This window comes from Scyliorhinus canicula, chromosome 17 (assembly GCF_902713615.1).
Source record: "Scyliorhinus canicula chromosome 17, sScyCan1.1, whole genome shotgun sequence".
Lineage (NCBI taxonomy): Eukaryota > Metazoa > Chordata > Chondrichthyes > Carcharhiniformes > Scyliorhinidae > Scyliorhinus > Scyliorhinus canicula.
In genome coordinates this window covers 50228192-50252943 of record NC_052162.1, presented here as the reverse complement: position 1 = coordinate 50252943, position 24752 = coordinate 50228192, and the positions used below count along the sequence as shown (strand labels likewise).

The 24752-nt window shown below is 48.7% G+C and overlaps 1 protein-coding gene across 2 annotated transcripts in view; it reads left to right on the top strand.

Annotated features, from left to right (window-relative positions):
- Nucleotides 1–350: 350 nt before the first annotated feature.
- Nucleotides 351–24752, top strand: part of LOC119951137 (UDP-N-acetylglucosamine--peptide N-acetylglucosaminyltransferase 110 kDa subunit) — a 125813-nt gene continuing 101411 nt past the window's right edge. For both annotated transcript variants that reach the window (XM_038774141.1, XM_038774140.1), the window contains exon 1: nt 351–701. In XM_038774141.1, coding sequence (XP_038630069.1) covers nt 665–701 — 37 coding nt within the window. In that variant the 5' untranslated portion in view covers nt 351–664. The remainder of the gene's footprint in view (nt 702–24752) is intronic.

Sequence of the window (24752 nt, the reverse complement as noted above, 5' to 3'; positions counted from 1 at the left end):
TGTCTCCAACCCCAAAATGGCCACGGTCGCCCACGTGAATGTTCTCGACCTTTCCACACAATCGGTTTTGTTTGCGCATGCGTTTCCCTCCCCGCGGCCGCCGCAATGCTGTCGCGCAGTGATACTCCGTGTGAAGTAGTGATGAGTGGCATTCGCGCTTTTGTGTCCGGTGCTTCCGCGAAAAGCTTACGAAATTTGAAACAAAATCCGAATTTGAAAAAACAAGAGAAGGCACATGGTGAAATCTTCACAACGATATAAAATGCACCCGACTATCGGCGGAATTCGTGGATGTTTTTATTCGAATGGTGTTATGAGTAGGTAGACTCTTTGATATGAAAGTAGTTCCGAGTAGAGTTCTCCTTATTCCGTCCGCCATCTGCAGGGAAGAAGGACCGACCGAGCGGGCGGGGGAGACGGCTACCAAGACGACAAGGGCTACCGGGCTGCTAACGAGAAACCGTGGCGGCAAATTAATTCAACAGTTAATATGTGGCTGCCGTAACAGTTCGCGGGGAAAAGACCAGGACTGCCACATCAATATCGCGGCCCCGGGCCTTGTGACAGCCATCGATTAATTGGGACAGTGAGTCAAGCGAGACCCGATTAAAAGCCGCCCCGAAATAGAAAGTGGTCTGGCGGGAGCTGCACCTAGAACAAGAACATGGCGGCGTCGGTCGGCGGTGTGACTGACAGCACAGGTGAGAAAGTGAGGAGTATAATTGGTACAGGCTCCCTTGCGGAATGATGAAGTAATCTTTCTGCGAGTGAGTGGGGCCGACATTATTTGATCGCTACAAACGAAGCCTGAGATCTGAACTGCACTTCAGAGTGGGAGAATGAAGGAAGAAGTACTGTTCGCGCAGCTCGGTATAAGTTCCAGGAAGCGAGAGCAACACACGTTATATGAGGATAACTTTTTTTTGTGTGTGTGTATGCTGGGTATGTAGCCAATAAACATGGACACGCCTTGTTGTGAAACTAGGCCAGATCCGTGTTCTCCTTATTTAAAAGCTCTTATCAAGGAATCTTCAGACTGGTGTAGATCGTTAGCACGAAAGAATAAGTGATCCAAGACAGATACCACAACATAGATCCGTTAAAGTACCTTTGTTCTGAGAATTTTTGAATACTTATAAGAGGCACATGTTAATGAGGTTTCTGCATTCTATAACTCGTTTTTTGAAAAGTCTCATTTTGGGCAAAATTTAAACACAACCCTTTTAATGAAAATGTGAGAATATGGTTTTCGCTAAGATGCTAAACCTACCCACTTTCTGCTCGCAAATCACCTGGCCATTTGAAATAGTTGATGTGTGGCCAGATAAAATAAATGTTACTGGTAGGAAAAGGGCAATTGTATCAATATCTATCTAAACTTCAATTTGTCAGTTTAAGACTAGTGGGTAAATGTCAAAAAGTTTCTTGGAGAAGGATGTTTTGGGGACACTGGTGTAAGAATAAAAATATCTGATTATGCCTGTTTTTTCTCCTGTGGAAAAACTCCCTCTCTTAACAGTACTCGAGTGTACCTGTAGCTTGGGAACAGCAATGGTTCAAGAAGGCATCTTCTCAAGGGCAATAAATGCTAGCCTAGCCAGTGACATCCGCATCCCATAAATTATTTAAAAAAAAAAGACATACTAGTGTTCGATTTTCAGAATGTAATCATGAATTTGAAGTTGCAACAATTTTTTTTTATTTCCTACCCTCTGAAGACATGCATTCTTAGCTATGGTGCAATCTAGTGGAAATTTCTCATTCTGGTAGTTCTAATGGTAAAGGCATAAATGCAAGAGTTTTGACCACAAACCACTGTTGCATATTTAAATATAATGCATCATACTTGAACTCACTAGACCTCTCCTCACATCTATATATGTGAACTTCCACCAATGAATGTCTATTAGTAGACGGGATGCCAACTCGCACCAATCTTCCCTCATTTAACTGAGGATAGCTCTAACTTGGGTGGAGACCAGGGATAAAACCTGGATCTTGTACACCATAACTACTTACTTCCAAACTTTTCATTGACCTGATTGCCTGTCTGCCCTGATCTCTCAATTCAAATATTCGAAGACTTTACTGGTGATAGTAAATTGTTTTACTAGATGCATGGAATGCACATTTTCCTTTTTATGTTTCTGGGTATTTTGAGTAAGCACTTCATAATTACATTAAATTTGGAAAGCTGGGGCTGTTGACATTACTCCAAGGTAATTTTTTTTAGTTTATTAACAGGTCAGATTAACATGGTCAAGTGTAGATTGAAGGTAAACCTAATAAGCTGTCAATATGTCAAAATATGAATTCCTGAAACCACCAAATACCTTTCTAAGCAAAGGTCAGTGTAGTTTAGTTTTGTACTTTAATTCTCACATCTATATAGAACTATGTTCAAATTGCCCACACGGACTATATAGCTAATGGATTTTGTCCCTAATGCTGGAACTGGACTTGAACCTGGGATCCAAAGATGAACATCCAGGGTGTTAACCTAGCATAATTTCAGAAATAAAAATAACAGATGGGAAAAGACTTGTTGAGCCAGTCCAATACTGTCCTAGTACAACTTGTGACTACTGTTTTAATTAAGGGTACTTAACTGGTACAGAAAACGGTTGAGGAGCAGGAATGAGATTGGAGAACAGATAAATATTAATAGCAATAAGTATTGCAAAACAATGGCAGGAGCCAGGTTGAAGCGAATAACAAATGTGACTATCTGTCGTGCAACAAAATTAAGGTGATGAACTACAGGTGCAAATTGCTAAGTACATGGCCAGGAATGGATCCTTAATATTCTTGCTACCAAGTATTCAGGAATGATAGAGAAGGGAAACTAGGAGGAGACCTGGCAGTATTGATAAAGGATGATACAGTCTAAATGGAAAATATTTGCAAAATCATTCTGGAACTAAATCTGCCAGGGAGCTTTTTCATTATTCCAAGTTTTTAAATAGAATTTCAAACAAGGAAATAGATGGCAAATTTTAAGTGTTCTATCAACAATAGAATAATATTAGGGAACCTAATATAGACTGGGTAAAAGTGTTGTAAGGAGGAGTATTTCTGGTTATAGCACAGGAGAATTTTTTCAATCGTCTCCAGTTCAACAAGGAAAGAAGCAGCTTTAGATCTGGTTCTAAGGAATGAAGTAGGACTAGTTGATTATGTTACAATCAGAAATCACAGAGCATTAACTGCAAAATAAAAGGTAATTATGGAAAGAGACCAGGAAATATCAAAAATAAAAATGCTCAACTGTCTTGAGAGTGAGTTTCAGTGATTTAGAGAAGGGACCCAAGGCAAGTAGATTAGAAAAGACAATTCTAGGATGAAGCATTGAAGGACATTTGAGGAAGAAAGAGTTCAGGTAAACCACAACATTGTCCATTGAAGAATGTTCAAAACTAATGTTCCTTGGATAACAATGAAAATTTAAAATAAAGCATAAAGGTTCTTGACATTTGTGAGGTGCAAGATTCAATATGATTCAGGAAAGTACAGGAGAAATCGATAAGTTAATATGGGAGGTGACCAGAAAATATTAGGGAACATTTTACAAATGTGTAAATTGTAACTGGGGAAGGTTGACCTATGACCAAGAGAGATCTTTAATCAGAGGTAGATGATATGGTGAAAATATTAAATTAGTATTTTGGTTCTCTCCTCACAGAGGAAGCAAATGATACGATGGTGATGTTAAGTAAAGAAAGTGAAGTTCTGGGCCAGGATAATAGTTGGAGGAGACATTTGAAAGATTATCGTTACTGAAAGTGGCTTAAGTCATTACATCTAGAAAGGTGCAATTTGGATTGCTGAAAGAAGCAAGTGTTGTACTGGCAGAGGCATTGGTCAAAATACTTCAATCCTTGTTGAACACAGAAGTGCCAGAGAACTGGAGGTTTGCTAATATTATACCACTATTTGAGAACTGGGAGAGGATTTCAACCAGGGAGCTTTGGCCTGTCTCGTTAACATCAGCAGTGGGGAAGTTATTTCTAACAGTTACTGGGGGTAAATTAAACTTTCCATGGAAAGATGTGGATTAATGAATGTCATTGGGGGTGGTTTAGTGCACTGGGCTAAATAGCTGGCTTGTATTGCCGAACAAGGCCAGCAGCGTGGGTTCAATTCCCGTGCTGGCCTCCCCAAACAGGTGCCGGAATGTGGCGGCTAGGGGCTTTTCACCATAACTTCATTGAAGCCTACTTGTGACAATAAGCAATTACTATTATTAATGAAGGAAGGTTCATGTGAATTTATTAAAAGTAAATCATGTATGACTGATTCAGGTGGTACAAAGGATATATAGGCCTCTGGTAGGCATTCCCAAAAAAAGTGCTTCATGGGAGGCTTATTAGGCTGGTCATTGCTGCAGGAGCTCCTTGGGGTAATGTCCAACTGATTCATCAAGACTTACTGTCCAGTATAAGTCCAGAGGTGATGATGTTTGCTGTTAATTGCACAAAAAACATTACAGCACAGGAACAGGCCCTTAAGCCCACCAAGCCAGCGCTGATCTAGATTCCTGATTTAAACCTTCTACTTATTGCCCAAATGATCTGTATCCCTCCATTTCCCCGCCTGTTCATGTGTCTATCAAGATGCATCTTAAACGTTGCTATCGTGCCTGCCTCCACCACCTTCACTGGCATCCTATTGTAATGGCGTCTTCCACCCTGGGAAAAAGCTTCTGACTATTCACCATGTCTCCATCTCTTGTAATTTTATGGACCTCAACCAGCCCTCAGCCTCCATCTTTCCAACGAAAACAATCTGTTTATTCAACCTCTCATCATTGCTAACACGCTCCAGAACAGGCAACATCATGGTAAATCTTCTCTGCACTCTGTTCGAAGCATCCACATTCTTCTGGGAGTGTGGCAACCAGAATTGCACACTATATTCTAAAATGCGGCCTGACTGAAGTTTCATACAACTGTTGCAAGAGCTGCCAACTCTTGTCCTCAATACCCCAGCCGATGAAGACAAGCAAGCCATGTCCCTTCTTGACCATCTTATCCATCTGCATTTCCACTTTCATGGAACTATGGACCTGAATGCCCAGATCCCTCTGTATGTCAATGCTCCTAGGAGTTCTGCCATTTACTGTATAATTGACACCTGAATTTGATCTAAAATGCATCACCTCGCATGTCTGGATTGAAATCCATCTGCTATTTTTCTGCCCAACACTTCAATCTTTCTATATGCTGCTCTATTCTCTGACAGGCCGTGGGCTGGTTTAGTTCACTGAGCTAAGTCGCTGGCTTTTAAAGCAGGCCAGCAGCACGGTTCGATTCCCGTACCAGCCTCCCCGGTCAGGTGCTGGAATGTGGCAACTAGGGGCTTTACGCAGTAACTTCATTGAAGCCTACTCGTGACAATAAGCAATTTTCATTTTTAATTTCCCTATCTGCAACTCCGCCTATTTTAGTGTCGTCTGCAAACTTGCTAATCAGACCAGCTATATTTTACTCCAGATCATTTATACACCATTCACAACTTCTCATACTGCATATGGACACCAGTTTCAGTAAGACTTGGATAACATCTGGGTTTGAACTGACATGGCAAATAACATGTGCCAGGAAGTAACCATCTCCAACAGGAGATAACCTAACAATCTCCCCGTGACATTGGATAGCATACTATTGCAGAATCATTCCCTGTCGACATGGGAGTCATGGAGGTTACCTTTGACCAAAACTTAACTATACCAGCCATGTAAATACTGTGGCTACAAGAGCAGGTCAGAAACTGAATTCTGCTGTAAGTGACGTACCTTGACTCCCCAAATCCTGTCTACTTATATGGCACAAGTCAGGAGAATGATGGAATATTCTCCACTTTGTTCTCCACTATAGTTGAGTGCAGCTTCAACTATACTCAATCTCAATATCATCCAGGGCAAAGCAGCCTGCTTGATTAGCACCATAAACGTTCACTCCCATAGCAGCAGGGTGCACCATGTTCTTGATTATTCATTACATTAATAAATAATAAAGCTTTATTTCCACCTTTAAAACATTCACTCCCATAGCAGCAGTACCAAATAACAAGATGCATTGCAGCAACTTGCCAAGGCTACTTCGACAGTGCCTACCAAACCTTTGAGCTCTACCTGGATGGACAAGGGTAGCAGCGGTCCACCGGAACAGCATCACCTGCAAGTTCCGCTGAAGTCACGCACCACCTTGATTTGGAACTATGTTGCTGTTCTGCTGCTGCTTCAAAAGCCTGGAACAGCATCCCTAACAGCACTGTCTGTGCACCTGCACGAAATGGACTGCTTCAGTTCATCGAAAAGGCAATTGGGGACAATAACAAATGTTGGCCTTGCCAGCAAATGCTCTTATTCAATGAAGGATAAAAGAGCCAATGATACCAAGCGGATGAATGTTTTTCAGATTGGGAGGTAGTTTGCATTTGTTTCGCAAGTGTCAGTTTTGGTCTGTAATTTTTATAAATGATCTAGACTTTGGTGTAGAATGCATAGATGGCATGATTTTGAAGAAGTGCAGTTGAGCAGAAAGGCCTTGGTGCCTATTGCAGAAATCCTTAAAATTGCGGGGATGTGTTGATGTATTTTTTAGAAAAGTACACCCGTTTATGAATAGAATATAAAATCAAAGACCGCATGCTTGAAATTCATGAATCTTTGTTAGATCTCAGATGGAGTAGTGTGGGCAGTTCAAAACACCACACTTCAACAAAGGTGTAAATTAAGAAATGGTATGGAGGAGGTTTACTGGGATATTACCGGGGTGAGGGAGGAGATATTGGAAAAGTTAGAACTGTTTAACTTTGAATGGAAAGGTATCAACACGGTAAATGGAAACACACTTGATTCAATAACTGGAGATCATGGATACAAAATCATGGGAAAATGTTCTGGATGGCTGATGCAAATTCTTTTCATTGTTGGAATCTGGAACAGACCACTGGAGAAGGCGGTGGAAGCTGAGGATTTAAATAATTTTGAGAAAGTATGATAAGTGCTTGAGGAATGTATGGTCAGAACATGGGGATATTAGACACAGCACAGTTGCCCTTTGAAAGAGCTAGCACAATGATGGGGACATATATAAAAACAAATTGCTGCGGATGCTGAAATCTGTAACAAACAGAAAATATAGGACAATCACAGTAGGCCTGACAGCATCTGTGGAGAAGGGAGCTAACATTTTGAGGTATCAAAATGGATAGCGATGAGGACTGTCAGAGGATACTGCGCAATTTAGATCGTTTGGAGACTTGGGCAGCAAGGTGGCAGATGGAGTTTAATCTGGACAAATGTGAGCTAATGCATTTTGGAAGGTCTAATGCAGGTAGGGAATATTCAGTGAATGGTAGAACTGTCGAGTATTGACAGTCAAGAGAGATCTAGGTGTACAGGTCCACAGGTCACTGAAAGAGGCAACACAGGTGGAGAAAGTAGTCAAGAAGGCATACGGCATGCTTGCCTTCATTGGCCGGGGCATTGAGTATGAGAATTAGCAAGTCATGTTGCAGCTGGATAGAACCTTAGTTGGGCCACACTTGGGAGTACAGTGTTCAATTCTGGTCGCCACACTACCAGAAGGATGTGGAGGCTTTAGAGAGGGTGCAAAAGAGATTTACCAGGATATTGCCTGGTATGGAGGGCATTACCTATGAGGAGAGGTTGAATAAACTCGGTTTGTTCTCACTGGAACTACAGCATTATGAGGGGCATAGACAGGGTGGATAGTCAGAGACTTTTTCCCAGGGTAGAGGGGCCAATTACTAGGGAGCATAGGTTTAAGGTGCGGGGGCGGGGGGGGGGGGGGGGGGGGCGGCAAGGTTTAGAGGAGATGTCTGAGGCAGGTTTTTTTACACAGAGGGTAGTGGGTGCCTGGAACTCACTGCCGGAGGAGGTGGTGGAAGTGGGGACGATAGTGACGTTTAAGGAGCATCTTGACAAATACATGAATAGAATGGGAATAGAACGATACGGACCCCCGAAGTGTAGAAGATTTTAGTTTAGACGGGTAGCATGGTTGGGGCAGGCTTGGAGAACCGAAGGGCCTGCTCCTGCGCTGTACCTTTCTTTGTTCTTTGGTCTGGTGTGGCATCTAGTCAAAGGCTTTTTGAAAATCTAAATAGTCACCATCAGCCTATGATTCTGTTAGAAATAGGTCAGGCAGCATCTGTAGAGAGAGAAAGAAGAGTTAACATTGCAGGGCAGTGATCCTTGGTCTGAGAAATCCTTGATGCAGATGAGTCATTAAATATAAAAGTAAGGGGCTCATTGAGCTCAGCACTCCCTCCACCCACTCACCTCCAATTGAAGTGAAGATTGGTTACACTGAATCAATGAAAACATGCTGTGTCTTGGAAGCTCACCTGAAACTTCTCTGAGCATTTCTTTCAATGTCCCTCTAGAGTCCTCAATTGCCCTATAACGCCCAACTTTAAAAATATTTACCGTAGCCACTGCTGATATCAACTATCACCATTATTGCCTTTGACGGAGCCACATACATATGCCTACTCATTTAATCTGCATTTGGAGCCTTAATTGTGACCGTAAAAGTATTCAGTTTTTCTGTTATTTAGTAATGTCCTTAATTTGAAGGGTTGCCCTTTCAACCAATTCCAGTCCTTTGGCAACTTTGCAGATCTAGCCCTCAAAAACCCAAGACAAATGCAAAATTCAGCACAACTTGGTAGGTATTCTCAGGAACGTAGAATGGTGCAGCGAGGGATACAAGATCCTCTCCACTGGGTTTTGTCTGCTTCCCACCAGACCAGGAGAACTTGCAAAAATGAAAAAGACGGCAACAAACAGACTGGGAGATTTTTTTTCAAGTGTGGCTGGAGGAACAATGGTGGTGGACTCCTAGACGGCGGTGCAGTGGTCACCTGACCAACTGGCGACATTCTGCTACTGAAGTACAGAAACAGGTTTGAAACCTCGGAAGATCTTGCCAGGATTACTGACCCGATTTGGGTAGCTGTTGAAAGGATGGAACAAAGGTTGGAATCCTCGGGATGTGTTGCTTCAAAACATGAAGGAGTCTGTGGCTGACCACGAGAACCGGCTGGCCTCGCTCGAGGTAGAGATCATCTTGGTGGCGGAGAGCCAGAAGAAACTAGGTGAGAAGGTAGATGAGCTTGAGAATCGTGAGAGATGCCAAAATCTCCATCTTGGGCTTGTGGAAGAGATTGAGGGTTTGCAGGCAACAGATCACATTGCAGGCATGATGGAAAAGTTGATCGGAGAGCGAGGGCCTTTGATCAACCCCTCAAGGGTCTGAAAGCTCAGAGTGGTGAGACATGTCGAAGGCGGGTGAGCAGCCAAGAGTGATGTGGTAGTGCGTTTCACAAGTTCCTGTATAAGGAGACAATTCTGCGCCTGGGAAGGGAACATGGTCCAAATTTACCCAACTGTGCCGCGGCGATGGGCCGGTTTCAACAGGGTAAAGGCTTGAAATTTGGGGTATTGCTCCAAGCTCGACTGTAGATCACGTTCCAGAACTAAGTTTTGGACACTCTGGAGGAAACGAGCAAGTTTTTTGGGTGATCATGGGGTCGGGAACCTTTGGTCTGTGTTGTTGACAATCTGATTGTTGCTTCTTTGTTTTTCATTTTCCACCTTTTCGTTTAATATTCTCTTCCCTATTCTCTAACGTTGGTATTTGTTTGTTTTAGTTGTGCGTTCTTCCCGGTTTTGTGGGAGTGCAGGGTTGTGACATGTTGGGGGCGAGGGTTATGAGGTGGGACCGGGGTAGGTGAGGGCCTCAGGTGGGGACCACCATGCTAGCGGGTAGGCTAGTAAACGGAAGTGATGTGGGGGACAAAATGTCAATGGAGAGAGGGGAACATGACTTTAATTCTTTCATTGGCTTGGATTGGAAGAGTGACGTGGTGGGAGTTGTTGATGTGCAGGTGCACCAGATTCGATGGCACTGGATGTCTTGTGAGGGGCCCATTGAATGTGAAATGTCGACTTCCGGAAACTGGCTAAGACAGATGTATGGCTGATTTGTGGGAGGGAGTGCTCCCCAACCCTGTTGGACATGGAACGTTCGGTGATTAAATGGACCTGTTTGCGCATTGGTGGAGATTAAGACTCGAATACTCCTGCAAGAAACCCATTTGAATGTGGGTGATTAGATGAGGCTAAGGAAAGGTTTGGTGGGCTGGGTCTTCTATTAGGGTCTAGATATGAACTAGAGGGGAACAGTGCTGATTAGTATGAGGGTCTCCTTGGCAGCAGGGAAGATTGTGGCTGAATCGTGTGATAGATAAATTTGTGATGGTGAACGGGAGGACAGGAGGCCCCGATTGTGTTGGGAAACAATGTATGCCCCAGTGGAGGACGGATGTCGGGGACATGGGTGATAATACTAAATTTTGCAGTCCAGAGGTAATCAGCAGTCGAACACCAGATAACTTCAAAGAGCCGTTTTTATTCACTGCAGGGCTGCAACACAGCTGTAACTCAGAGTTACAGCAAGTGAAAAAGCAAACATCTCGGCTACAGTTGACTATATATTCTTACAAAACCCATCAAGCTTTCAACCATTAGTGATACAATTAGCTCATTACGCCCCTCCTTTAAGTAATTATTTTCTTCCCATGATTAGTAATACAGTTAGTTTCATAGCATAGTAATTCTTTATCAAAAAGTTCTAAGGAGTGAATCTTCCCCCGGCTGTATTTCGTCCCCACCACAGATTCTCATAGACAGTCAAGGTCGTGATAACGCCTTCTCACAGGAACAATTCATTTCACAAAGCTGGTATACAAACCTGACATTCCATTTCCCATCAAGCTCTGATTTAACTTGACCAAACTCTCATTCCATTTCCCATCATACTCTGATTCTAACTTGAGCCAAACTCTCATGGGAAGAAGGTGTTTTTTGGACATGGTGGAGTTTCCGAGGGTAGAGCAGATAAGAGTGCAAGGGCTGGGGGCCCCAATGGGGCTGCGAGAGTTGATGAGGTGCGTGGGGCTGATGCAATCCGTGAAGGCCACGGCCCCAGCCAGAATCCCAGCCGAGTTCTGAGGGTGGTTTGGGTCATTGTTGGGTCCCCTGTTGTGGGGGTGTGTAACAAGGTGCTGGAAAATGGTAAGCTCTGCCCCACATTGTCACAGACGTCTATCTCATTCAAAGATCCCGAGCAGTGTGGGTCATACAGCACAATTTCGTTACTGAAGGTTGATGCAAAACTTTTGGGGCAAAGGTTTCTGACTACATGGGTAGACGGTTGTGTGCTGGACTTCCGGTGGCGGCCATTGAGTAGGAGATTGCACATTTCGTAGCTCAGCTCGTGGCGGACCTTTTTTAGACCTTTTTCCCTGACTTATTTCGAGTTTTCTTTTAAAAAATCGAGAGTGGATGGAAGAGGAGGAATCCCACACCAGTATATGGAGACATGGACTAGAAGTGCTTGTATAAGACGGAAAAATCGAGCAGAGAAGGCATGTGTAAAGCCCACAGCACAGAAAAATATGGCGGAGGTGCAGGATACTGGCTCAGCAGCCCAGTGGTCAACGGAACAGCTGGTGAAATTTATTCAGGAGGGTTTCGCCAAGCAAAAGGAGGATGGCCGAGACCCGATCAAGGAATCGATCGACCGGGTGGAGCAGGGGCTGGATGCCCAAAGTCGGGCGATCCAGAAGGTTGAGGAGAAGGTGGTCGAGCACGAGGAACACCTAACTGCGCTGGAGTTACAGGTGGGACTGATGAGGGATCAGCAGAAAAGGCTGCAGGAAAAGGTGGAGGACCTGGAGAACAGGTCCTGTCGACAGAACTTGAGGATCATCGGTGACGGCTGCGAGGGACCTGGTGCAAGGGCATATGGGGTGAATATGCTTGAGAAGCTGATGGGTAATTTGCCCGACCCTTGGAAGTGGATAGAGCACACAGAATGTTTGCGAGGAGGCTGCATGTCAACAAGCTGCTAAGGGCGATGGTGGTGCAAATGCACCGTTTCCTGGATAAGGAACAGATTTTGCAGCGGGCCAAGCAGACACGGACCTGCAAGTGGGAGAACAGCTTGCTGCGCATCTACCAGGACCTAGGTGCGGATCTGGCCAAGAGAAGAGCGGGATTCAACTGAGTAAGGTGGGTCCTTTTCAGGAAGAATGTGGTTTGGACTGCTTTATTCAGCTCGTTTATGGATCACCTATGAAGAGCAGCAACTTTATTTTGAGACGCCAGATGAGGCGATGGACTTTGTTAAAAGTGAAGGACTGGCAAGTGACTTGAGATCACTGAACTCTCGACAGGTAATGCTTTATCGATTTTGTTAAAGTTATTCTCTTTGCACTGTGTGTGAAATTTTTTTAACATTGATTCTTGGGAAGTATCTCAGTTTTGTAAGTTTAAAAAAAAAAAATTTTAAAGTACCCAATTATTTTTTCCAATTAAGGGGTAATTTAGCATGGCCAATCCACCTACCCTGCACATCTTTTGGGTTGTGGGGGTGAAACCCACGCAAACACGGGGAGAATGTGCAAACTCCACACGGACAGTGATCCAGGGTCGGGATGCGAACCCGGGTCCTCAGCGCCGTAGGCAGAAATGCTAACCACTGCCACCGTGCTGCCCTTCAGTTTTGTAAGTTAACGTGGCGCTGGTGGGGGAAGGGTGGATGGATATTCTTAGTTTTTTTCTTTTGGGGTTTGTTTGGAACTGTTTTTTGATGTAGTGCTCTGTGTAACAAGGGGCTATTTCTGTTTCTAAAGTTACTTTGTCCTATTGGGAGTTGGGTGGAGGGATTTTTCTTTTTTTCTACTGTTTGTTTACTGGGGACTGTGATGTTTTGAATATGTATGTCCAAGTTGTGTGTGGGGGGGGGGGGGGGAAACAATGGAGAAATGGGATGTCTGGTGCCATGAGCGGGAGCTACCAGCTGGCTCACAGGCAATAAGTTTGATATTGAGGGTTGGCTGTTACTTGAGGGGGGGGGGGGGGGGGCGTCAGTCAAGAGGGTTTGTGTGTACGCGCATCTGGGGGGATTGAAGGCGGATGTGGCAATGCTGCAGAGACACACCTAAAGGTTACAGATCAGACCAGATTGAGGAAGGTGTGGGTTGGCCAGGTATTCCATCAGGGCTGGATTCTTAAATCCACGGGGGTTGCGATCCTGATTAACAAACGGGTGGCATTTGAGGCAGGGAGAATCGTGTCAGATATGGGGGGTGGGTACATAATGGTGAGTGGGAAGCTGGGAGGAATGATACTTGTGAACATCTATGCACCAAACTGGGATGATGTGGAATTTGAGGTGGGTGTTAGGTACGATCCCAGACCTAGAGTCACATAATCTTATCTTGAGGAAGGGGGGGGGGGGGGGGGGGGGGGGGGGGGAGGGGGAGAGAAGTGGACCCAGAGCGAAGGAGTTTTCTTTTTTGTCCCATGTCCACAAGCTATATTCTCAGATCGACATTTTCATTCTGAGCAAGGCTCTACTGCCTGGGGTGATGGATACAGAGTACTCGGCAATTGCAGTGTCGGATCATGCCCCACATTGGGTTGATCTATGGATTGGTATGGAGAGAAGGCAGTGCCCATTATGGAAGTTGGATGTGTGGCTATTAGCAGATGAGGCGGTCTGTGGGTGGGTACTATCTGGAAATAAATGATACGGGGGAGGACTCAGCAGCAATGGTGTGGGAAGCTTTGAAGGCAGTGGTCAGAGGGGAATTAATCAGAAGGGAATTAATTTCTATACGGGCCCATAGAGAAATGGTGGAACGAGCAGAAAGGGATAGGTTACTTGGGGAGATACTCCAGATGGGTAGGAGATATTCGGAAGCCCCAAACGCGGGGTTACTGAAGGAGCGGCGGAGATTACAGGTGGAGTTTGGGCTATTATCTACACGGAAGGCGGTGGAACAACTGAGGTAGGCCAGGGGAGGGGTGTACGAGTATGGGGAAAATGCAGGCAGAATGTTAGCGCACCAGCTTAGGAAAAGGGAGGCAACCAGGGAAATAGGAAGGGTAAAGAACAGAGGTGGGAATGCGGTTCTGGACCCAGTGGGGGTAAATGAGGTGTTTAAGGACTTCTACAGTAAATTATATGAGTCGGAACCCCCAGCTGGGGTTGAGGGGCTGGGGCAGTTGAGGTTCCTGAGGGTGGAGGAGGAACGGGTGGAAGGGCTGGGAGTGCCAAATTAAATTGAGGAAATAATGGAGGGGCTTGGAGGGCACCCAATCGGGCCAGGCCCCAGGGTCAGAAGGCTACCCGGTGGAGTTCTGCAAGTCGTTTTTGGAGAACATGGAACTAGGGCCCTCGATGTTGTACCGAGCATTATCTGGAACCAAGATCAAACTATCCCACTCCGTCATTCTGGTGTGCTCCATGTGCCTATCCAATAACCGCTTGACAGTTCCGAAAGTGTCCGACTCCACTATCACAGCAGGCAGTCCATTCCACACCCTAACCACTCTCTGGAGTAAAGAGCCTACCTCTGATATCCCTCCTATATCTCCCACCCTGAATCTTATAGTTATGCCCCCTTGTAACAGCTACATCCGCCCGAGGAAATAGTCTCTGAACGTCCACTCTATCTATCCTCCTCGTCATCTTATAAGTCTCTATTAAGTCGCCTCTTATTCTCCTCCACTCCAAAGAGAAAAGCCCTAGCTCCCTCAATCTTTCCTCATAAGACCTACCCTCCAAACCAGGCAGCATCCTGGTAAATCTCCTTTGCACCCTTTCCAATGCTTCCACATCCTTCCTATAGTGAGGTGACCAGAACTGCACATAATACTCCAAATGTGGTCTCACCAGGGTCATGTATAGTGGCAGCATAACCCTGCGGCTCTTAAACTCAAACCCCCTGTTAATAAACGCTAACACACTATATAAGCCTTCTTCACGGCTCTATACATTTGAGTGGCAACCTTCAGAGATCTGTGAACATGAACCCCAAGATCTCTCTGTTCCTCCACATTCCTCAGAACCCTGCCGTTGACCCTGTAATCCACATTCAATCTTTTCCTACCAAAATGATTCACCTTGCACTTATCAGGGTTAAACTCCATCTGCCATTTTTCGGCCCAGCTCTGCATTCTATCAATGTCTCTTTGCAGCTTACAACAGCCCTCCACCTCATCCACTACTCCACCAATCTTGGTGTCATCAGCAAATTTACTGACCCACCCTTCAGCCCCCTCCTCCAAGTCATTGATTAAAAATCACAAATAGCAGAAGATCCAGCACTGATCCCTGTTGTACACCGCTGGTAACTGGTCTCCAGTCTGAATTTTCCATTCACCACCACCATCTGTCTTCTATGTGATAGCCAGTTACTTGCCAAATTTCCCTCTATCCCACGCCTCCTTACTTTCTTCATGAGCCGACCATGGGGAACCTTATCAAATTCCTTACTAAAATCCATGTATACTACATCAACTGCTCTACCTTCATCTACATAGAACATAGAACAGTACAGCACAGAACAGGCCCTTCGGCCCTCGATGTTGTGCCGAACAATGATCCCCCCACTTAAACCCACGTAACCCGTATACCCGTAACCCAACAATCACCCCATTAACCTTGCACTACGGGCAATTTAGCATGGCCAATCCACCTAACCCGCACATCTTTGGACTGTGGGGGGAAACCGGAGCACCCGGAGGAAACCCACGCACACACGGGGAGGACGTGCAGACTCCACACAGACAGTGACCCAGCCAGGAATCGAACCTGGGACCCTGGAGCTGTGAAGCATTGATGCTAACCACCATGCTACCGTGAGGCCCCAAACTTGGTTACCTCCTCAAATAATTCAATCAAATTTGTGAGGCAAGACTTACCCTTCACGAATCCGTGTTGACTATCCCAGATTAAGCTGCATCTTTCTAAATGGTCATAAATCCTATCCTTCAGGACAATTTTCCATTAACTTACCGACCACCGAAGTAAGACTAACTGGCCTATAATTACCAGGCTCATTCCTATTCCCTTTCTTGAACAGAGGAACAACATTCACCACTCTTCAGTCTTCTAGCACTATCCCTGTGGACAGTGAGGTCCCAAAGATCAAAGCCAAAGGCTCTGCAATCTCATCCCTTGCCTCCCAAAGAATCCTTGGATATATCCCATCTGGCCCAGGGGACTTGTTGACCCTCGGGTTTTTCAAAATTTCTAATACATCCTTCCTCCGAACATCTCCCTCCTACAGCCTACCTGCCTGTATCACACACTCATCCTCAAAAACATGGCCCCTATCCTTGGTGAACACTGAAGAGAAGTATTCATTCCACACCTCCTATTTCTTCTGACTCCATGCACAAGTTCCCACTACTGTCCTTGACTGGCCCTACCCTCACCCTGGTCATTCTTTTATTTCTCACACAAGAGTAAAAAGCCTTGGGGTTTTCCTTGATCCGACCTGCCAAGGACTTCTCATGCTCCCTCCTAGCTCTCCTAAGTCCTTTTTTTTTAGCTTATTCTTTGCTACCTTGTAACCCTCAAGCGACCCAACTGGCTCTTGTTTTCTCATCCTTACATACTCTTCCTTTTTCCTCTTGACAAGACATTCAACCTCTTTTGTGAACCATGGTTCCTTCACACGGCCATTTCCTCCCTGCCTGACAGGGACATACCTATCAAGGACATGCAGTATTTGTTCCTTGAACAAGTCCAACTTTTCATTTATGCCTTTTCCTGACAGTTTCTGTTCCCATCCCATCTATCCTGAGATCTCCACACCTATCCATAATCTGTTTTGCAATTTCTTCCTCCACATCTCTATTACTATTTGGAGGCCTATAGAAAACTCCTAACAATGTGACCGCTCCTTTCCTATTTCTAACTTCGACCCATATTACCTCAGTAAGCAGATCCCCTTCGAACTGCCTTTCTGCAGCTGTTAAACTATCCTTGATAAACTATGCTACTCCTTCACCTCTTTTACCACCTTCCCTACTCTTACTGAAACATCGATACCCTGGAACTTCCAACAACCATTCCTGTCCCTGTTCTAACCATGTCTCCGTAATGGCCACAACATCGTAGTCCCAAGTAACAATCCACGCACCAAGTTCACCTACCTTATTCCGGGGGCTCCTTGCATTTTGAAAACGCGGTCAGAGAAGTCACGGACCCTGGCACCCGGGAGGCAACATACCATCCGTGAGTCTCTTTCGCTGTCACAGAACCGTCTATCCGTCCCTCTCACACTTCAACCCACCTTTGTCTGCTGGTACACCCCTGCGACCTTGATACCCTCCTCAGTACCTCACTACTCTCAACACTGGCTTCTGGCCTACAGCTCGTTTTCCCAGCCCCCTGACAAATTAGTTTAAACCCCCCCGAAGAGCCTCAGCAAATTTCCCTCCCAAGATATTGGTGCCCCTCTGGTTCAGGTGCAAACCGTCCTGTCTGTACAGGTCCCACCTTCCCCAGAATATGCTCCAATTATTAACGTACCTGAAACTCTCCCTCCTACACCATCCCTGCAGCCACGTGTTTATCTGCACTCTCTCCCTGTTCCTCACCTCACTAGCACGTGGCACCGGCAACAAACCAGAGATGACAACATGGTTTGTCCTGGCTCTCTGCTTCCACCCTAGCTCCCTAAATTCCTGTTTTAAATCCCCGTCTCTTCTCTTACCTATGTCGTTGGTACCGATGTGTACCACGATTTGTGACTGTTCCCCCCCCTCCCCCTTAAGGATTCTGAAAGCGCGGTCCGATACGTCACGGACCCTGGCACCCGGGAAGCAACATATCATCAGTGAGTCTCTTTCGCTGTCACAGAACCGTTTATCTGTCCCTCTAACTATTGAGTCCCCAATAACTATTGCTCTCCTGATCTCCCTCCTTCCCTTCTGAGCCCAGGGACGGACTCAGTGCTGGAGATCCGTTCACCGTGGCTTACCCCTGGTAGGTCGTCCCCCTCAACAGTATCCAAAACTATATACTTGTTACTGAGGGGAACGACCACAGAGGCTCCCTGCACTGACTGCTTCCTCCCAGCCCCTCTCACCGTCACCCATCTATCTTGATTCTTCGGAGTAACTACATCACTGAAGCTACTATCTGTGTGGAGTCTGTACATCCTCCCTGTGTGTGCGTGGGTTTCCTCCCACAGTCCAAAGATGTGCAGGTTAGGTGGATTGGCATGATAAATTGCCCTTAGTGTCCAAAATTGCCCTTAGTGTTGGGTGGGGTTACTAGGTTATGGGAATAGGGTGGAGGTGTTGACCTTGGGCAGGGTGCTCTTTCCAAGAGCCGGTGCAGACTCGATGGGCCGAATGGCCGCCTTCTGCACTGTAAATTCTATGATATCTATGACGGAGGGTTTCTTGCTCAGGTCCACGTTCTGGATGCAGTGACCGCAATGCACTGATGCAAATTTTCCCCGCAACAGCCAATCAGCAGCACCGCTCTACTGCCCTCTGCTGGAGATATTGAGCCCACTGCTCGTGAGGACATTTAATGAGGCAAGGGAGAGGGGTGTCCTTCCCCCAACAATGCCGCAGGACTCTATTTCACTGATTCTGAAACGTTAGCAATGCGAGTCATACCGGCCAATCTCTCTATTGAATATGGACGCCAAACTGCTGGCTAAGGTACTGGCCACAAGAATAGAGGACTGTATCCCAGGGGTGATAGGGGTGATGGGGGAAGACTAGATGGGATTTGTGAAAGGCGTGCAACTCATGGACAATATGAGAAGGCTCTTGAGGGTTATCATGATGCCCTCAGAGGGGGGAGAAATGAGGTGGTGGTTGCGATGGATGTGGAGAAAGCTTCTGATTGGGAGGCGTGGGATTACTTGTGGTAGGTGTTAGGAAGGTTCGTGTTTGGTCGGGGCTTCGTTGACTGCGTGCAGTTGATGTATCAGGCACCAGGAGCAAGTGTGCTCACAAATCTGTTGATTTCGGGCTTTTTTAAGCTGCACAGAGGGACAAGGCAAGGGTGTCCCCTCTCCCCGCTGTTGTTTGCGCTGGCCATGGAGCTATTGGCTATGGCATTAAGAGCCTGTAGGAACTGGAAAGGGCTGGTTCGTGGGGGCTGGAACACTGGGTCTCGCTTTATGTGGATGGTCTGCTCCTGTGCATTTCCGACCCGTTAGAGGAAATGGGGGTAATTATGCGGATTATATGGGGAATTTCGCAGGTTTTCAGGGTGTGGGGTGGGCGAGTCCGGGCAGGAGAGGAGACTGGGAGAGTTGCCGTTTAGAATGGTAGTAAGGACTTCCGGTTGCGGTGATGCAGAGCTAAGCCGCATGTTTTAGGGCTCCAAACGGCGCTGTTTCGACGATTCCCGGTGGGGGAAGGTGTTTGGAGGAACATTCCCCGAAATTTATGGTGCGCACCTGGAGTGGGGCAAAGGAAAAGGCTGCAGCAGCTCCCCAGAGAAAGCGGGGGAAGGAGGACAAAATGGCGGCCAATGGAGCACCCGAGGACTGGTGGAAGTGGGTGCAGGAGCAGCAAGCTGCTCTTCTGCGCTGTTTTGTGGAGCTGAAGGCTGAGTTGCTGGACTCCCTGAATGCGACTACGACAAGCTGCTTGAGACCCAGACAGTCCAGGGGGCGGCCATTCGGGAGTTGCAGCGGCAGGCCGCTGAGCGGGAAGAGGAGGCCGTGGTCCTCGTAGGGAAGGTGGAGATGCACGAGGCACTTCACAAAAAGTGGCAAGACCGCTTGGAGGAGCTGGACTTTCGCACAAGGGGAAAGAATTTGAGGATCCTGGGCCTGGCGGAGGGGCTGGAGGGGTCGGATCTTCCGTCCTATGTGGCCATGATGCTGAACTCGTTGATGGGGGCGGGGTCCTTCCATTTGCCCCTGGAGCTTGAGGGAGCCCACAGAGTGCTGGCCAGGAGGCCCAAGATGAATGAACCCCCGCGGGCAGTGCTGGTGCGGTTCAATCGATTCGGTGACCGGGAGTGTGTGCTGCGCTGGGCCAAGAAAGAGAGGAGCAGCAAGTGGGAGAATTCGGTAGTGCGAATCTACCAGGACTGGAGTGCGGAGGTGGCTAAGCGGCGGGCCCGGTTTAACCGGACGAAGGCGGTACTGCATGCCAAGCAGGTCAAATTTGGAATGCTGCAGCCTGCGCGTCTGTGGGTAACATATAAGGACCGGCACTACTACTTCGAGTCCCTGGAGGAGGTGTGGGCCTTTGTACAGGCGGAGAAGCTGGAGACTAACTAGGGTCTGGGGGCTGCGGGGTCCGATTGTACTACGGTTTTTGCTGTTTTTGTATTTTTGACATGTGTTTTTTATGCTGGTTTTTTGCTCTGTTTCCGGGTGGGTCTGTTGGGTATGGTTTTGTGTTATGTTGGGGGTTTGTTTTTTCTTCTGTATGGGGATGGGGTGGAGCTGGAATTTGGGAGTGGTGTTAGAAAGGTGGGCTGGGGCAGCGTGAAAGCGCGGGCTTTCCTCTCGTTTCCCGCGCTGCGGGGCAGGAGGGGTGGAGCTGGTGGTGGGGGCGTGGCCTCTACTGGTTTTTTCCCGTGCTGAAGTGGTGCCAAGGAGGTGTGGTAGTAGGGGGGGTGACCCCATGGCGGGAGGGGCCGGGTTTTGGCGGGAGTTGCCGGGGTCAGCAGAAGTCAGCTGACTCACGGAAGTACCATGGAGGGTGTGTCTCGGCTAGGAAGGGTCCTAGCCTGGGGGGAGTGGGGGGGGGGGGGGGGGGGGGGGTTGCTGCTGGAATGGCCAGGAGGGAGCTGGTGTGGGCCGGGGGGGGGTAGGGGGTAGAGGTGAGGCGGTATCGTCATGGGGAACGGGTCGGCCGGGGTGTGCTGGCCTGGGGCGAGCAGTCGATGAGCTATGGCTAGTCGGCAGGGGCGGGGTGCCCTCTGATCCGGCTGATCACCTGAAACGGGAGGGGGCTGAATGGGCCGGTTAAGCAGGCTTGGGTATTTTCTCATTTGAAGGGGCTGAAGGCGGACGTGGTTATGCTCCAGGAGACCCACTTGAAGGTGGCGGACCAGGTTCGAATGAGGAAGGGGTGGGTGGGGCAGGTTTTCCACTCTGGATTAGACGCGAAGAACCGGGGGGTGGCGATTCTGGTGGGGAAGAGGGTGGCGTTCGAGGCGTCTGAGGTGGCGGCGGACAAGGAGGGCAGATTTGTTACGGTGAAGGGTAGGCTGCAGGGAGAGAAGGTGGTGCTGGTAAATGTGTATGCCCCGAATTGGGATGATGCTGGCTTTATGAGGCGTATGTTGGGCCGCATTTCGGACCTGGAGGCAGGGGGGCCTGATCATGGGGGGATTCTTTAACACGGTGCTAGATCCCCCACTGGACCGGTCCAGCTCAAGGACGGGTAGGAGGCTGGCGGCGGCCAAGGTGCTGAGGGGGTTTATGGATCAGATGGGAGGGGTGGATCCCTGAAGGTTTGGGAGGCAGAGGGCGCGGGAGTATTCCTTTTTCTCCCATGTGCATAGGGTTTACTCCCGAATAGATTTTTTTCGTCCTGAGCAGGGGATTGATCCCGACGGTGCAGGATGCCGAGTATTCGGCCATAGCAATGTCAGACCATGCTCTGCACTGGGTCGATCTGGAGATGGGGAGGCGTGGGACCAGCGCCCGCTGTGGCATCTGGATGTGGGGATGCTGGCTGATGAGGTGTGTAGGAGGGTCCGGGGAAGTATTGAGGGGTATCTTGAGACCAACGACACGGGGGAGGTCTGGGTGGGGATGGTCTGGGAGGCTCTGAAGGCAGTGATCCGGGGGAGCTGATTTCAATCCGGGCCCATAGGGAAAGGAGGGAGAGGGAGAGACTGGTGGGGGAGCTCCTAGATGTGGATAGGAGGTACGCGGAGGCCCCGGAGGAAGGGTTGCTGGGCCAAGTTCGACTTGCTGACCACCAGAAAAGCGGAGACACAGTGGAGGAGGGCGCAAGGCACGGTAGATGAGGATGGGGTGCTTCGGTTTCCTCCCACAGTCCAAAGATGTGCGGGTTAGGTGGATTGGCCATGCTAAATTGCCCGTAGTGTAAGGTTAATGGGGGGATTGTTGGGTTACGGGTATATGGGTTACGTGGGTTTAAGTAGGGTGATCATTGCTCGGCACAACATCGAGGGCCGAAGGGCCTGTTCTGTGCTGTACTGTTCTATGTTCTATGGGGAGAAGGCGAGTAGGATGTTGGCGCATCAGCTCCGCAGGCGAGATGTGGCTAGGGAAATTGGTGGAGTGATGGATAAGGGTGGGAATATGGTGCGGAAGGGGGCAGAGGTGAACGGGGTCTTTAGGGACTTTTACGAGGAACTGTACCGGTCGGAGCCACCGGTGGGGGGGGGGGGGGGGGGGGGGGAAGGAAGGATGGAGAGCTTCATGAACAGGCTATGCTTCCCAAAGGTGCTGGTGGAGGGGCTGGGGGCGCCGATTGAGTTGGAGGAGCTAGTCAGGGGGATTGGTCAAATGCAGTCAGGTAAGGAGCCGGGGCCGGATAGGTTGCCGGTGGAATTTTATAAAAAGTATGCGGGTCTGGTGGGCCCCCTGTTGGTGCGAACCTTCAATGAGGCTTTTGGGGGGGGGGGGGCTTTGCACCCGACGATGTCACGGGCGCTGATCTCTCTGATCATGAAGCAGGATAAGGACCCCTTGCAGTGTGGATCATACAGGCCAATCTTGCTCCTCAATGTGGATGCTAAGTTGCTGGCGAAGATCCTGGCCACCAGGATAGAGGACTCTGTGCCAGGGGTGATACACGAGGATCAGACAGGATTTGTCAAGGGAAGACAGCTTAACACGAATGTGCGGAGATTGTTAAATGTTATTATGATGCCGGCGGTGGAGGGGGAGGCGGAGATAGTGGTGGCGCTGGATGCAGAGAAGGCGTTTGATAGAGTTGAGTGTGGGTACCTGTGGGAGGTGCTGGAGCGGTTCGGATTCGGGGAGGGGTTCATCAAATGGGTGAGGTTGCTCTACGAGGCCCCGCTGGCGAGTGTAGTTACCATTGGAAGGAGATCCGAGTACTTCAGGCTCTACCGTGGGACCAGGCAGGGGTGCCCCCTGTCCCCCTTGCTTTTTGCACTGGCGATAGAACCTCTGGCTTTGGCGCTGAGGGAGTCGGGGAGGTGGAGAGGTCTGGTGCGGGGTGGGGAGGAACATAGGGTATCGCTGTATGCGGACGACCTGCTGTTGTATGTAGCAGACCCAGAGGGGGGAATGCCGGGGGTGATGGAGCTGTTGGCTGAGTTTGGGAGCTTCTCGGGCTACAAGCTGAATCTGGGCAAGAGCGAGGTATTTGTAGTGCACCCGGGTGATCGGGAGGAGGGAATTGGGAGGCTCCCGTTTAAGAGGGCAGTGAAGAGTTTTAGGTACCTGGGGGTGCAGGTGGCCAGGAGTTGGGGGACTCTCCACAAGCTTAATTTTACCAGGCTTGTGGAGCAGATGGAGGAGGAATTCAAAAGGTGGGACATGGTGCCGCTCTCGCTGGCGGGTAGAGTGCAGTCCGTCAAAATGACGGTTCTCCCGAGGTTCTTGTTCCTTTTTCAGTGTTTGCCCATCTTTATCCGTAGGGCCATTTTTAGGAGGGTGACAGCAGCACCATGAGCTTTGTTTGGGCGCATGGGACCCCGAGGGTGAAGAGGGTCTTCTTGGAGCGGGGTAGAAATGGTGGGGGGCTGGCGTTACCCAATCTCTCGGGGTATTATTGGGTGGCCAATGTGTCGATGGTGCGCAAGTGGGTGGTGGAGGGGGAGGGGGCAGCATGGAAAAGGTTGGAGATGGCGTCCTGTGGAGGCACAAGCCCGTCGTTGCCGCTCCCTCCTACGAGGTATACCACGAGTCCGGTGGTGGCGGCTACCCTCAAGATTTGGGGGCAGTGGAGGCGACATATGGGGGGGACGTGGGGGGTTCGATGGAGGCTCCGCTGAGGGGGAACCATTGGTTCGTCCCGGGGAACATTGATGGGGGGGTTCCAGGGTTGGCAGAGAGCGGGCATCAGACAGCTGAGGGACCTGTTCATTGATGGGAGGTTTGCGAGCCTGGGGGAGTTCGAGGAGAAATTTGGGCTCCCCTCGGGGAACGTGTTCAGGTACCTGCAGGTAAAGGCGTTTGCTAGGCAGCAGGTGGAGGGATTCCCTTTGCTTCCTGCGAGGGGGGTGAGTGACAGGGTGCTTTTGGGGGTCGGGGATGGGAAGATATCTGATATCTGCAAGGTAATGCAGGAGGTGGAGGAGGCGTCAGTAGAGGAGCTAAAGGCTAAGTCGGAGGGGGAACTGGGGGAACAGATCGAAGATGGAACATGGGCTGATGCCCTGGAGAGGGTTAACTCTTCCTCCTCTTGTGCGCGGCTTTCCCACATGTCCGTGTCTAGGATGAGTAGGTTCTTTGGGGGCGAAGACAGGTGTTTCAGGTGTTTGGGGAGTCCAGCGAACCATGCCCATATGTTCTGGGCATGCCTGGCATTGGAGGAGTTCTGGAAGGGGGTGGCGAGGACTGTGTCGAGGGTGGTAGGATCCAGGTCAAGCCAGGCTGGGGACTCGCGATGTTTGGGGTTGGGGTGGAGCCGGGAGTGCAGGAGGCGAAAGAGGCCGGTGTTCTGGCCTTTGCGTCCCTAGTAGCCCGGCGGAGGATCTTGCTATAGTGGAAGGATGCGAAACCCCCAAGCGTGGAGACCTGGATCAATGACATGGCGGGGTTTATTAAGCTGGAGAAGGTCAAATATGCCCTGAGAGGATCGCTACAAGGGTTCTTTAGGCGGTGGCAACCTTTCCTCGACTTTCTGGCTCAGCGATGGGGTACTGGGTCAGCAGCAGCAGCAACCCGGGGGAGGGGGGGGAGAGTTGACTATGTTT